Below are 15,532 nucleotides of genomic sequence, written 5' to 3'. Positions count from 1 at the left end.
ATCGTAGCCACGTAGGTTGTCAGGTCCGACCCCTCCAGCCCCTCCGCAAGGCCCAAGATCCGCAGATTTTTCCACCTCATGCGGTGATCAAGCTCCTCGAAGCGGTCCTGCCACTTCTTGTGGAGTGCCTCATGCCCCTCCACCTTACTCACAAGGACCACGGCCTCCTCCTCTCGTTCAGTGGCCTGTGTCTGCAACGCCTTGATGGCAGCACCCTGGGTCATCTGAATCTCCGAGAGCCTTTTGTTCATTTCCTGCAGAGAGCTCAGTGCCTCAGCCTTGAAATCTGCAAAACAGCGCAGGAGAGCAGCTTGTTGCTCCTGGGCCCACTGCTTCCACTCCTCTGGAGCTCCGCCGGCCGCCATCTTGGATTCCTTCCCCCGTTTCTTCTGGGGAGCTGCTGCCGCTTTTCCTCCTTTCCACTCCGAGTTCGAGTCATGAACTGCGGAGAAAGTCGATCAGCACACCTTCTCCCACCGGGAGACGTCGAAACATTTCCGTTTTGGGCTCTAAAAAGAGCCGAAAAGTCCGTTTGAAACAGGAGCTCCCAAATGTGCGGCTTCCTACGTCATCGCCGCCACCGGAAGTCCCTTCAACCCATTCCTGATTAAAAATCTGACTACCTCCTCCTTAAATTTACTCACTGTCTCAGTATCCACTGCACTCTGGGTAGCAAACTCCACAGATTCATGATCCTTGGGAGAAGTAGTTTGTCTTCATCTCAGTTTTATTCCTCAACAGGTTGCCCCTTGCTGATATTATCCACATGGGGTCAGCTTTTCAATGTGGGTAGAGGAGACACACCTCTACATTTACACCATCTACCTCAACCCCTCCATTACCTCTTCAGAGTTTTCCCACATCCAGTTGTGCTTACACCAAAACTTGCTCCAACAATGTATTGGGGAGACCAAAATCCTCTGCTTGGCCCCATCATTATCTCTGGGCGTCCACCCATTTGATGCTGAAACCAGCACTAATGCTTTGTTCCTGCTATACTCCTGACAAAAAGAGGCAATAAGAAACAGCCAAAAGGTCCTGAAGTAAAAACTTCTATAACACTAAGATAATCATATTTGTTAACAATGATACAGTTCTGGAACACTGAACAGCAATCTCCTGACTGCACTTCCTATCTTCTGTTGTAAAATTGATCTCAGTGTTGAATGCAAAACAATTTCTTCAACAGATTTACTTTCCATTGCTTACAATCTCACTATTTGTAGTGGAGGTCATGGTGTAGTGGTATTATCACTGGACTAGTAATCCAGAGACTTGGGTAATGCTTCAGGGACCTGGGTTCAAATCCCATCACAGCAGATGGTCACATGCAGGGTTATGTACAAGGAAGTGACTGACATTCAACTCCAATTTTAGATACATTAACAGCATTCAAAAGGCATCTTGACAAATAGATGGATAGTATGGGGATAGAGGTATAATGCACTAGGAAGTGCTGAGTGTTTTGGCCAAGGGTGGTATCATGACCGGTACAGGCATGGAGGGGCAAACAGCCTTTTCCTGTGCTGTATTGTTCTTTGTATTCCCAATCCCCGAGCTGCTCAATTTTCCCATTCATTGGACCAAGAAAATTAAGCCACCTGTTAAATTAAGCCATCTGTGATCCAAATATTGAGATTTAACATGGATCTTCTGTTGTTGCTTGGAAGGCTGTGTTAAAAAAGGGCTGGGGATCATGATAGGCAGGATGGGGCCACTCAATTCAATAGCTCACACAGTTGCCCAAATACTGAATGGTTATTTAAAGGTCTTCAGATACTCTGCAAAACAGAAAAAGGGAAATAAATACCCAGCTCTTCTTTGCACCGAGCTTTACACGCAGTAGAATCCCATTTAAACTTGGAGAGCAAATTAATTTCTCAGGGAAAACTCAACACAGTACATAACAACAGTCAGATTACTAGTATAAATTCTCATACAAGCCAAAGTTCAATCCAAGTCAGAGTTTCATAGAGTCCAAATTCAGCAACAAACACATGCTATGCCCACAGCAAACTCTTCACTTCCCCAGGTCACCTTCCTTGTATTCACTAAGCTGACTTCCCCGAACACAGCTCAGTGCTATGCTTATTTTCGAGTGATACAGCTACACAGCTGACCCTCATTGCACTGATTCATAATAGGGTTTTTCTTCAGTCTGTCATGTGACTTCCAGGTTGACTTCCAATGGCCATTTTAGTAGCTATGATTCTTCCACAGATTAGGAATGAACTGATCATATTTATTAATCATCAGCTACCTGACCTTACGCATGAATGAACCTTGATCAAACTGCGTTTATAATTCATCTGAACCACAAACACCTTGGATTCATCAATGAAATATATTCACATTTTTCAAATATCAATAAACTACGCCAATTATCCAATTCAACCAATTATGAACTTGAGTACTTAAAATGGATTATATTATGCTTTTCAAAAAGTGGAATTATTTTAGTAAATAGACAAAGGTTTTTCTGGTAAAACCTTAGTAAGTACAAATTAAATATCGCCCAAGGTCAATATTCAAATTACTTTTTTTATTTAACTTGGGTACCAAAATGAATTGTAAAAGCTTTTAATTGGTAAACATTCAACATTCTAACTTTATTTTACTTCCTACAGTTCACTGATAGCTATGCCCCTTCTGAATACAGTCAGTCAGGTAAGGATTATTGGAGTAAAACAGAAAATGCTGGATTATCTCAGCATGTCTGGCAGCATCTTGTGGAGAGAAACAGAGTTTAACGTTTTGAATCTAAATGAGCCTTCTTCAGATTATTGGAGGGTCAGTTCATTTGTTAATGCATTAAAATTGTTTAATAATTTTGTATACATAGTTTGAATCCAAGTCACTGAAGAACATCAATTGAAATGAAACATTTATTTAAACCTGATGAGACCATCAATTCACGAGACACGTGCTTTAAGATATGAACAGTGGTTTTAATTTACTTACAACAGAGCCAGCCTGTAACACGATGAACCCTGGATGAACTGGTCGGCTGGCTCTGGGCATCGATCTTTATACAGCAGTCCAGGGGGAGGAGCCATGGGTGGAGCCAAGGGTGGAGCCCTGTACAAACTCCTATGCATTCCCAGTGCTACTCCCCCTAGTGGTCGGGAAATACAACTGCGCTTACAATAATATGGTATATATATTACAGTGTGAATTACATTCACCACAAAACCTAATTAAACAAACAACCTATTACATAAAAACTGTAAAGACATACAGCACAGAAACAGACCAATTGACTCATCTGGTTTGTGTTGGTAACATGCTCCAATGTACTATTCTTCTATTCCTTTAATTCCAGCTTTGCCTTAATTGCATCTATACTATTTACCTCAACTATTCTTGTGGTAACACATTTCACATTCTCACCACTCTCTAGTTAAGAAGGTTTCACTGAACTTTAATTGGATTTACTGGTAACTATTTTCTATCAATGACTCCCCAAATTTTGGACTCCTCCGCAAGTGGAAATACCATCTTCAATTCTATCCAATCAAACTCCTTAACGTTTTTAAAGACAACTAATATATTATGCCTCAGTCTTCTCTTTTCTAGAGAAAAGAGGCCTACTATGTCTATCTTACCTGGTGAACGTAAACACTCAGTTTCTTGTACATCCTTTTTTATAATACAGAGGCCAATTGTAAATTGAGGATTAAATTCAAATAATCTCTCTGCAGCTCGTGGTGCTGACCCTGACCTCAGGAGAGATGTGGTACGAACATGATCCGTAGCCTTCCTGACCTGCAAACAGGAAGGCTCCCAGTCTCCCATTGGCAGGATGTCCTCCCAGACGCGCTCCACGCTATTAGGTCCCTCTTATGCACCGCGGCCAACCAGACCCCTCACGAGCGGCTCTTTAGTTTTTCCAGGGGCACTACCACGGGGGTCTCTCTCCCGGCATGTCTGAAGACACCGGGCCCTGTACTCCTCAGGAAGCACGTCAGGGCGCACAAAACTGACCCCCTTGTAGAGAAGGTGCGCCTGCTTCACTCAAACCCCCAGCACGCCTTCGTAGAGTTCCCTGACGGCCGTCAGGACACCGTATCCCTCCGGGACCTAGCACCCGCAGGATCCAGCACCCCCACTATCACTGCAGAGGTACCCCTCACTCTACACCCCACCAAGCCGCCCCCTCGCCCCCTTCGAAGGCTACGGATCATGTTCATACCACATCTCTCCTGAGGTCAGGGTCAGCACCACGAGCTGCAGAGAGATTATTTGAATTTAATCCTCAATTTACAATTGGCCTCCGTATTATAAAAAAGGATGTACTGGAAATCTACAAAAATGATGTGCGTTGGGAAGGCACTGCAAATTTAAAATTATTGCAAGGAGTTTTAAGTTATTATCATTCCTGACCCCATCAACAGACAAAGGCCTGGCCCCAGAAACATCCAAAGAACTATCCAAGGTTTGCACTGGAGTGCTGCTTTGGCCTATAGTTGAGTGGTTAAGTTGGAGTTTGGTGACTGAGGGAGTTCGGTGAGTAGGTGATCCTTTCGTTTTCTGCCTTTCGTTGAAAAGGCAAGCGGTGGCCTTGGTAAGTAGGACGTGGATGCTGTGAGGCCGAGGCCTTGAACATTTTCAAGGCTGAGATCGACAGGCTTTTATATGCTGGGAGGGGAGACAGCCGGACCTGTGGGGGACACCCTGTACTGCGGCAGCGGGCAGTGTTTGAAAACGAAATACAGGTGCAACATCACAGGAAAGTCCATTGGTTGGTGAGAAGCTGCTGTTAGGGTCTGTGTTTAACTAGCTTTAACTAGAGAAATGAAGCATATATAAAGAAGTAGCTCCTTGAATTTCAGTAAGGAACACTAGCAATAGGGAAGTAAAATTGAATCAAGTTAAGGTGAAATAATGTAATAAATTAAACGAAAGATAAAGTTAGAGAGTGGAGCAGATAGATAAAGGAGCAAGAGCAAGACTGCAATCGGATCCAGGAGGATAGGGGAGTGACAGAAAGAGTGAGATTGAGAGTGGAGCCGGGGGTGGTAAAGCAGCATAAGAAACAGTGAGACTGAGAGCAGATTGCTAGTTAGGTCCCCTGAAGTGATGCCAGGATTCAAAAGTGACGAAGGGCAAGTGAAAGCAGCTGCTTGTGTGAGCACATGTGGGTAAGTATTTACAACTTTATCGCTTATACTTTTTAAGGTCTTATTTTATGGTTCCTCGTTTGTAAGACCAATATTCTATAGTGACGAGGACCAGGGAAGAAGGGCCCCACATTAATTAATATTATTTGATATTCAGTATATTTGAATTTAAAGAGGCAAGTCCAAAGATATGCAGGTTGAGTAGATTGGACATGCTACAATTGCGTCCAAAGATGTGCAAATTAGGTGTGGTTATGGGATTACGGGAATAGAGTGGAGGAATGGGCCGAGGTAGGGTGCTGTTTTAGAGGGTTGGTGCAGAATCAATGGGTTCGCTGAATGACCTCCTTCTGCACTGTAGGAATTAGTCATGAAGAAGAGCTCAATGCCATTGTGTGCCCTTGCTGATCTATGTGGGAAGCTGGGAACAATTCCACTGCCCAGGGCCTGCAAAATGCAGGACGTGTCTCCAGCTGAAGCTCCAGGAAGCCTGGGTTTTGGAGCTGGTGTGGTGGCTAGGAATACTGTGGAGCATCCGCAAGTTAGAGAGTATCATGAATAGTACATATAGTGAAGTTGTCACAAAGCAGTCACAAAGCAGTCTCAGAGTCCACAGGCAAGAAGAGAATGGGTGACCACCAGGCAGAGCAAGAGGACTAGGCAGGCAGTGCAGGAACCTGCTGTGGCTAACCCCTTGCAAAATAGATATACTGCATTGGATACTGTTGAGGAAATGGCCTCTCAGGGGAAAGCAGCAACAGCCAAATTTGTTGCATCATGGTTGGCTCTGCTGCAAGGGAGGAGAAAAATATGGGAATGCAATAATTATAGGGAATTCAATTGTAAGTGGAATAGATAGGCATTTCTGTGGCCACACACAATATTCCTAATGGTATGTTCCCTCCCTGAGGATGTCTCAGAGTGGTTAAAGGGCATTCTGGATGGGGAGAGTGAACAATTGTGCACATCGGTACCAACAACATAGGTTTAAAAAAAAGGGATGGGGTCCTAAAAGCATAATATAGGGAGTTAGGAAGCAACTTGAGAAGTCGGACTTCAAAGATAGTGATCTCAGGATTACTCCAGTGCCACGTGTGAGTCAGAATAGAAATTGCAGAATATATCAGATGAATACGTGGCTGAAGAGGTGGTGTGAGGGGAAGGGTTTCAGATTCCTAGGACATTGGGACTGATTTCTGGGACATTGGGATTGGTTCTGGGGAGGTGAGAGCAGTACAATTGAGATAGGTTAAGTCTGGGCAGGAGTGGGACTGATGTCCTAGGGGGAGTATGTGCGAGAGCGGTTGGAGGCAGATTAAAATAAAACGACAGTGGGGTGGGAACCTATGCAAGGAGTCAGAGGAGGGGGAATCAAGGACAAGAAAAAAAAGGGTAAGGGAAATAAGAAAAGTGATAGGCAGAGAAATAAAAGGCCAGAATCAGATCAGAACAGAATCAAAATAGGGGAAATGGGACAATAATGTTTTTTAAAATCCTTATGGCTTTGTGCCTTAACGTGTGGAGCATTCGCAATAAAGTGGGTAAATTAATCGCACAAATAGATGTAAACTTAGAAAGAGTCAAAATTATGAAGACATGGGGCACAATCTGTTTCATGGCCTCGCTGGGTGTGATCCAAATCAGCATATTTAAATGAGCCATTAGATTCATTTGAATAACTGGACACTGCTTTCACCCACCGCACAGGAGTCAATGGCTGTGCCTGCGAGACCTCAACCGGGCTCCGTTTAGCACTGGTTTCCACAAACGTGGACCAGGCTTCATGGCACCTCAAGGAGGTCTCGCAGGCTATTAAAGACACTTGGGTGTCTGGGGACAGGGCAGGATGGTTCCTTGGCATTGGGCACCCCAGGAGTGCTGACCTGGCACTGTCAGGGTAACTAGGTGGTACTGCCACATTGGCAGTGTTAAGGTGCCCTGGTGCCAGTTTGGGGGGCTGGGCGGCATTGCCCATTAGAGGAGGGCTCGGGGGGGGGGGGGGGGGGGGGGGGGGGGGGAGAGGAGGGTTCCAAGGGCCAAGAGGAGGGTCCAGAAAGTGGGGGTGGGGCATGAAATAGGGTGTGTAGAGATTGGGGCTGCTGTTTAAAATTTGCGAGGAGCCAGTCAGTGCAGGAAATCTACTGAAGTGTGGTCTTGCGGGAAGAAATTCCCCAAGGCCCAGAAAGCTGGCAAACTGCCGGTGAATCTCGGTGCTGAAGCCACCAAGAGGCACCCCATCAAATGCACCGCTGTTGAGGTGCTGGAGCATTGCGATTTGGCGTCAAATCAGCAATTACCACGATTATGCCGTCGGAACGGATTCTCCGCCCAATTGCCTTTCCCGATTTCGGCGTCGGCTAATGGAGAATCCGGGCCAATATGTCTCATTTCAAGTTGATCAAAAACTTATCATCATGCCTGCAATCAGTCATTTTAGCACAACAGGCCTGATCAGTACAGGGTAGCATATTGAGATGGATAGAAAACTGGTTCTCAGACAGGGTCTCAGACAGGAAACAAACAGTAGGAATAAATGGGTCTTGCAGAGGTGCTTCAGTGTGATTTGAACATGCTGAGTGGGAAAATGTATGGTCGATGGAGTATAATGTAGATAAATGTGAGGTTATCCACTTTGGTGGCAAAATCAGGAAGGTGGATTATTATCTGAATTACTATAAATTGAGAGAGGGAAATGTGCAATGTGAGATAGGTATCCTCTTACACCAGTCGCTGAAGGTTATCATACAGGTACAGCAAGGGGTAAAGAAGGCAAATGGTATGTTAGTCTTCATAGCAAGAGGATTCGAGTACAGGAACAGAGATATCTTGCTGCAATTATACAGAGCCTTGGTGAGACCACACCTAGAATATTGTTTGCAGTTTTGATCTCCTTATCTGAGGAAGGATGTTCTTGCTACAGAGGGAGTGCAGCAAAGGTTTACCAGACTGATTCCTGGCATGATAGGACTGACGTGGGCGGAGAGATTCAGGTTCGGATTATATTCGCTGGAGTTGTTTGTTAGTTTATTATTTACAGGAACAGAAAGAGGCCATTCGGCCCATCGTGTCTGCACCGGCTCCCAAAAGAGCAAACTAGCTACTCCCATTCCTCAGCCCTCTCTCCGTAGCCCTCTAAATCAGGGGTGGGCAAACTTTTCCGTGCAAGGGCCACATTCAGAAATTCACAATTCACAAAGGGCCGCATAGTATATTAAGTAAAATAATTACTTCACCCGGTTATGATTCTGGGCGCCTCATATAGAACATAGTACAGCACAGAACAGGCCCTTCGGCCCTCGACGTTGTGCCGAGCAATGATCACCCTACTCAAGTCAACGTATCCACCCTATACCAGTAAGTAACCCAACAGCCCCCCCCCCCCCCATTAACCTTACCCCATGCGGCCCGCGGGCCGTAGTTTGCCCACCCCTGCTCTAAATTAATCACTTTCAAATATATATCCAGCTCTCTTTTGAAGCCTCCTATGGAATCCATCTCCCCCACTCACCCGGGCAGTACATTCCAAATCCCAATAACTCTCTTGAGTAAAGAAGTTTCTCCTCATCTCACTCCTAGCTCTGTTGCTGATCATCTTGAAATTGTGACCCCCTAGTCAGTGAAATATCAACTCGTGAAAAGAGAATATACTTCTTTACCGTGTCAAAATTGTTCAGAATTTTGAAACCTCAGTAAGGCTGCCTCTTAATCTTCTCTGCTCCAAGGAGAACAAGCCCAATTTCTCCAATCTTTCCTTGTTTCTAAAATTCCTCATTCCTGGTATCATTCTAGTAAATCTCCTCTGCACACTCTCCAGGGCTTTAAAATCCTTCCTTAAATAATGTGCCCAGAGCTAAACACAATACTCCAAATGTGGTCTGACCAATGTTTTGTAGAGGTGTAGGATAATTTCCTTGCTTTTATACACACTCTGCCTCTATTTATAAACCCAAGAATGCTATAAACCTTCTTAACAACTGTTTCAACTTGCCTGGCCACCTTCAGACAATTATGCACTTTGAACCCCAAGGCCCCTCTACTCCTGTACTCCCCTCAAAGTTGTACCATTGAGCCCACATTTTCGTCCCATGTTTCTTCTACCAAAATGCATTACCTCACATTTTGCTGCATTGAAATCCATCTGCCATATGTCTGCCCATTTGGCCAACTTGTCAATGTCCTTCTGAAATCGCTCAGCGTCATCCTCACAATACACTATTCTCCCCAGCTTAGTATCATCTGCACATTTAGAGATTTTGCCCTCAGTATCCACTTTCAAATCATTCAGAAAAAGCAAGGGTCCCAACACTGAGCAGGCGGTGGCGTAGTGGTATTAACATTGCACTAGTAAACCAGAAATACTCTGGGGTCCCAGGTTGAAATCCTGCACTGCCGATGGTGAAATTTGAATTAACCATGAAACCTTTGATTGTCATAAAAATCCATCTGGTTCACTAATTTCCCTGCCACCTTGCCTGGTCTGGACTACATATGACTCCAGGCCCATAGCAATGTGAGGACTCTTAACTGACCTCAAGAGCAATTAGGTATGGGCAATAAATGTTGGCCCAGCTGGCAGCGCCCACGTCCCATGAACGAATTTTTAAAAACTGAGCCCTGGGGAAACACCACTTTCAACTCGTCTCAAGTCTGAGAAATGCCCATCTGTACCTACCCTCTGTTTCCTATCTCTCAGCCAACATCTAATCCATGCTCACAAAGACCCATCAATCCCAAGCAATTTTAGTTTGCTGGCAGCCCAACGCTCCCTCCCAACCCCCCCCGTAGCCACCCACCCCCTTTCATTTACCCCCTACGTGACTGGGCCATGCTCTGGAGCACCCCAGTAACATCTATGTGGCCCTGGTACATAGCTGCCTGTGACATGGCTGCCCTGCCCTACGCCTCAGCCACTGCCCTCAAGTGTGCCCCAGGCCTTGGACATCCTGACCATGGCCTTGACATTCACATCCAAGATTTACAGCGTGTATGCCACCTGTGCGGTGTTGGCCTGGGTGGCACGCATTGTTGGCATTGACTCCTCCAACTGCACCTGCAGGCGGTTGGACTCCTCCAACTTCACATACACTTGGTTGCTGACAGCCCCTCATGTAGTCCCTTGGTTGTCCAATGTCGACCTCCGCCTTTACGACAGTCCGCTCTCCCATCCTATTAATCAGGGCCCGGCCATGGCGGGCAGTCTGTATATTGGCATGTGGTGCAGGCTGGAGTGCGCACGGACTGCCGGCGAGTGGGCTTCAAGGAAGTGGGGTTGTGTCAGGTGTGCCAGGTGGTGGTGACTCACCTTGGCTGGCCGGGCGGGGGGGGGAGCCCATCCTCAGCCAGCACTGCCTACTGGTCAGCCTGGTGTGGCCGCATGGGGCGGAGGCAGAGAGTGGGGTTGGGGTGCGTGGCACAGGAGTGTTGCCAGGGCACGGAGCTGGTGACTCGCCTGGGCCGTCTTGAGGAGGTTGTGCAGCTTTCTTCTGCACTGCTGTTTGGCCCTCACAGTGAGGCACATGGTGCTCATGGTGTCTGCCACCACTGCCCAGGCCCTAGTGGGCGGCAGTTTCCTTCCCACCCCGGGGAACAGGGGCCGGGATTCTCCACTACCCGGTGGGGTGGGGGGGGCCCGGCGTGTCAGAGTGGCGTGAACCACTCCGGCGTCGGGCTGCCCCAAAGGTGCGGAATTCTCCGCAACTTTTGGGGCCAAGCCATCACATTGAGGGGCTAGGCCCGCGTCAGAGTGGTTCCAATCCGCCGGCTGGTGTGATCGGCTTTTGGCGCCACACCAGCCGGGACCGAAAGGACTTCGCCGGCCGGCGTAAGTCCGCGCATGCGCCGGAGCGTCAGCAGCTGCTGACATCATATCGGCGCATACGCAGGAGAGGGGGTCTCTTCCGCCTCCGCCATGGTGAAGGCCATGGCGGCCACAGAAGAAAAAGAATGCCCCCACGTCACAGGCCAGCCCGCCGATCGGTGGGCCCCGATCATGGGGCACCCCCGGGGTCAGATTGCCCCGCACCCTCCCCAGGACCGCGGCGCCCGCCTGCGCCGCCTGCTCCCGCCAGTCAGGTAGGTGGTTTAAACCACGTCGGCGGGAGAGGCCCGTCAGCGGCAGGACTTCGGCCATTGCAGGCCGGAGAATCGCCTTGGGGGGCCCGCCGACCGACGCGGCGCAATTCCCGCCCCCGACGAATCTCGGGGGGCGGAGAATTCAGGATACGGCGGGGGCGGGATTGACGCCGGCCCTGGGCGATGGGGTCGGAGAAACCTGCCCAGGGTGTTCTGCCTGTACTCCACGGGCATCCAGCAATATCTCGAGCTCTGTGTCCATGGACCTCAGGGCCTCACTCCAGGGTGCCATCTTCTTGGCTGGAATGAGAACGTGAAGGGAGTGGATTGCTTATATGCAGCTTGTCAGGCTCTCGAGTGACATTTCCGACTCCAGCGAATCACACGACGGCATGCACTAGTTCCATGTGGCACACATCCATGCTCATTTGCCTTGCCTGAATGGCTCCACCCCCATCGGGACCGTGGAACACTTTCCAATTAGCTCTGGCGTCAGCCTTAGCCTCTTAAATGGAAAATCCTTCCCACGGTCTTTTGAGCCAGGGTTCCGTTCTGGGATCTTCCCACATCAACGTCGATCGTAACATCTACTCTCTGTTTTCTATTCTGTAGCCAGCTTGCTGCCCATTTTGCTTTTTCTCTCCCGACTCTCGAAGTCCTAACCTTAATTACAAGTCTACTTTGTGTTACCTTATTACGGATCTAAATTAAAATTACTTTACATCTATTGCATTATCCTTGTTTCTTCTTTCACTTATTTTAGTATGGTTGCCCAAGCACGACCTTCCCACCATTGTCCTATCTCTTTGTCAATCTTATTTTTGCCGATCCCATTCTCATCCATTCTCTCCCTCTAAAAACAGTTCTTTTTCCCATACTATTTGGTGCACAATCAATGGACACGAAACGTAGATGAGATCCAAACGATAGGCTTTAATGCACAAGATGTGTGCCCGGCAGCAGACGCATAGAAGAAAGGCCGACCGCCGCCTCGTAGGCGGAGCTACCTACCTCTCAGCCAATCGGCTGAGAGGCACCTGACTTACCTGGGCCAATGGGCAGCGAGTCCTCTGCACCAATAGCAGCTCACTTCCAGGTACCGTAATACTCCTAGTTATACTACCACATTCACCCCTTGTTGAAAAAGCCGGCGGGGGGGGGGGGGGGGAGGGGGGGGGGGGGGGGGGGGGAGGGTGGTATGGGTAATGCGTACATGAGGGAGAGCGTGTCCCATGAGTACATGAGACTAGTAGTATGACTAGAGATGTTTAGGTCATACCATTGCATCGATGGCTGCCCACTGGCCCACAACTTATGTGCAAAATACAGCAACTATGTACAATGTATAAAATTGGGGGGGGGGGGGTGGGAGGGGAGAAAGAAAATGGGGGACAGGCCGGGGGAGGGGCGTCCTGTACATAGAACATAGAACATAGAACGATACAGCGCAGTACAGGCCCTTCGGCCCTCGATGTTGCACCGACATGGAAAAAAAAACTAGAGGCCATCTAACCTACACTATGCCCTTATCATCCATATGCTTATCCAATAAATTTTTTAATGCCCTCAATGTTGGCGAGTTCACTACTGTTGCAGGTAGGGCATTCCACGGCCTCACCACTCTTTGCGTAAAAAACCCACCTCTGACCTCTGTCCTATATCTATTACCCCTCAATTTAAGGCTATGTCCCCTCGTGCTAGCCACCTCCATCCGCGGGAGAAGGCTCTCGCTGTCCACCCTATCTAACCCTCTGATCATTTTGTATGCCTCTATTAAGTCACCTCTTAACCTTCTTCTCTCTAACGAAAACAACCTCAAGTCCATCAGCCTTTCCTCATAAGATTTTCCCTCCATACCAGGCAACATCCTAGTAAATCTCCTCTGCACCCGTTCCAAAGCTTCCACGTCCTTCCTATAATGAGGCGACCAGAACTGTACGCAATACTCCAAATGCGGCCGTACTAGAGTTTTGTACAACTGCAACATGACCTCATGGCTCCGGAACTCAATCCCTCTACCAATAAAGGCCAACACACCATAGGCCTTCTTCACAACCCTATCAACCTGGGTGGCAACTTTCAGGGATCTATGTACATGGACACCGAGATCCCTCTGCTCATCCACACTACCAAGAATTTTACCATTAGCCAAATATTCCGCATTCCTGTTATTCTTTCCAAAGTGAATCACCTCACACTTCTCCACATTAAACTCCATTTGCCACCTCTCAGCCCAGCTCTGCAGCTTATCTATGTCCCTCTGTAACCTGCAACATCCTTCCGCACTGTCTACAACTCCACCGACTTTAGTGTCGTCTGCAAATTTACTCACCCATCCTTCTGCGCCCTCCTCTAGGTCATTTATAAAAATGACAAACAGCAACGGCCCCAGAACAGATCCTTGTGGTACGCCACTCGTAACTGAACTCCATTCTGAACATTTCCCATCAACTACCACTCTCTGTCTTCTTTCAACTAGCCAATTTCTGATCCACATCTCTAAATCACCCTCAATCCCCAGCCTCCGTATTTTTTGCAATAGCCGACCGTGGGGAACCTTATCAAACGCTTTACTGAAATCCATATACACCACATCAACTGCTCTACCCTCGTCTACCTGTTCAGTCACCTTATCAAAGAACTCGATAAGGTTTGTGAGGCATGACCTACCCTTCACAAAACCATGCTGACTATCCCTAATCATATTATTCCTATCTAGATGATTATAAATCGTATCTTTTATAATCCTCTCCAAGACTTTACCCACCACAGACGTTAGGCTCACCGGCCTATAGTTACCGGGGTTATCTCTACTCCCCTTCTTGAACAAAGGGACCACATTTGCTATCCTCCAGTCCTCTGGCACTATTCCTGTAGCCAATGATGACCTAAAAATCAAAGCCAAAGGCTCAGCAATCTCTTCCCTGGCTTCCCAGAGAATCCTAGGATAAATCCCATCCGGCCCCGGGGACTTATCTATTTTCACCTTGTCCAGAATTGCCAACACTTCTTCCCTACGCACCTCAATGCCATCTATTCTAATAGCCTGGGTCTCAGCATTCTCCTCCACAATATTATCTTTTTCTTGAGTGAATACTGACGAAAAGTATTCATTTAGTATCTCGCTTATCTCCTCAGCCTCCACGCACAACTTCCCACCACTGTCCTTGACTGGCCCTACTCTTACCCTAGTCATTCTTTTATTCCTGACATACCTATAGAAAGCTTTTGGGTTTTCCTTGATCCTACCTGCCAAATACTTCTCATGTCCCCTCCTTGCTCGTCTCAGCTCTCTCTTTAGATCCTTCCTCGCTTCCTTGTAACTATCAAGCGCCCCAACTGAAACTTCACGCCTCATCTTCACATAGGCCTCCTTCTTCCTCTTAACAAGAGATTCCACTTCTTTGGTAAACCACGGTTCCCTCGCTCGACCCCTTCCTCCCTGCCTGACTGGTACGTACTTATCAAGAACATGCAATAGCTGTTCCTTGAACAAGCTCCACATATCCAGTGTGCCCAACCCTTGCAGCCTACTTCTCCAACCAACACATCCTAAGTCATGTCTAATGGCATCATAATTGCCCTTCCCCCAGCTATAACTCTTGCCCTGCGGGGTATACTTATCCCTTTCCATCACTAACGTAAAGGTCACCGAATTGTGGTCACTGTCTCCAAAGTGTTCACCTACCTCCAGATCTAACACCTGGCCTGGTTCATTACCCAAAACCAAATCCAAAGTGGCCTCACCTCTTGTTGGCCTGTCAACATATTGTGTCAGAAAACCCTCCTGCACACATTGTACAAAGAACGACCCATCCAATGTACTCGAACTATATCTTTTCCAGTCAATATTAGGAAAGTTAAAGTCTCCCATAACAACTACCCTGTTACTTTCGCTCTTTTCCAGAATCATCTTCGCCATCCTTTCCTCTATATCTCTAGAACTATTAGGTGGCCTATAGAAAACTCCCAGCAGTGTGACCTCTCCTTTCCTATTTCTAACCTCAGCCCATACTACCTCGGAAGAAGAGTCCCCATCTTGCATCCTTTCTGCCACCGTAATACTGTCCTTGACTAGCAGCGCCACACCGCCCCCTCTTTTGCCCCCTTCTCTGAGCTTACTAAAACACCTAAACCCCGGAACCTGCAACAACCATTCCTGTCCCTGCTCTATCCATGTCTCTGAAATGGCCACAACATCGAAGTCCCAGGTACCAACCCATGCTGCCAGTTCCCCTACCTTATTTCGTATACTCCTGGCATTGAAATAGACACACTTCAAACCACAGACCAGAACACTGCCGCCCTCCTGCAAAGTCAAATCTGTGCTCCTGACCTCT

At 47.5% G+C, this 15,532-nt stretch overlaps 1 protein-coding gene across 2 annotated transcripts in view; it reads left to right on the top strand.

Moving 5' to 3' along the window:
• Positions 1 to 15,532, top strand: part of LOC119974773 (WD repeat-containing protein 64-like) — a 208,166-nt gene that overhangs the window by 136,601 nt on the left and 56,033 nt on the right. For both annotated transcript variants that reach the window (XM_038813996.1, XM_038814007.1), the window contains one exon: positions 2,628 to 2,667. In XM_038813996.1, the coding sequence (XP_038669924.1) occupies positions 2,628 to 2,667 (40 nt within the window). The remainder of the gene's footprint in view (positions 1 to 2,627; positions 2,668 to 15,532) is intronic.

Source organism: Scyliorhinus canicula, chromosome 1, assembly GCF_902713615.1.
Source record: "Scyliorhinus canicula chromosome 1, sScyCan1.1, whole genome shotgun sequence".
Taxonomy (NCBI): Eukaryota; Metazoa; Chordata; class Chondrichthyes; order Carcharhiniformes; family Scyliorhinidae; genus Scyliorhinus; species Scyliorhinus canicula.
Note: the sequence above shows the minus strand (reverse complement) of the source record. Positions and strands in the feature narration are given on the sequence as shown.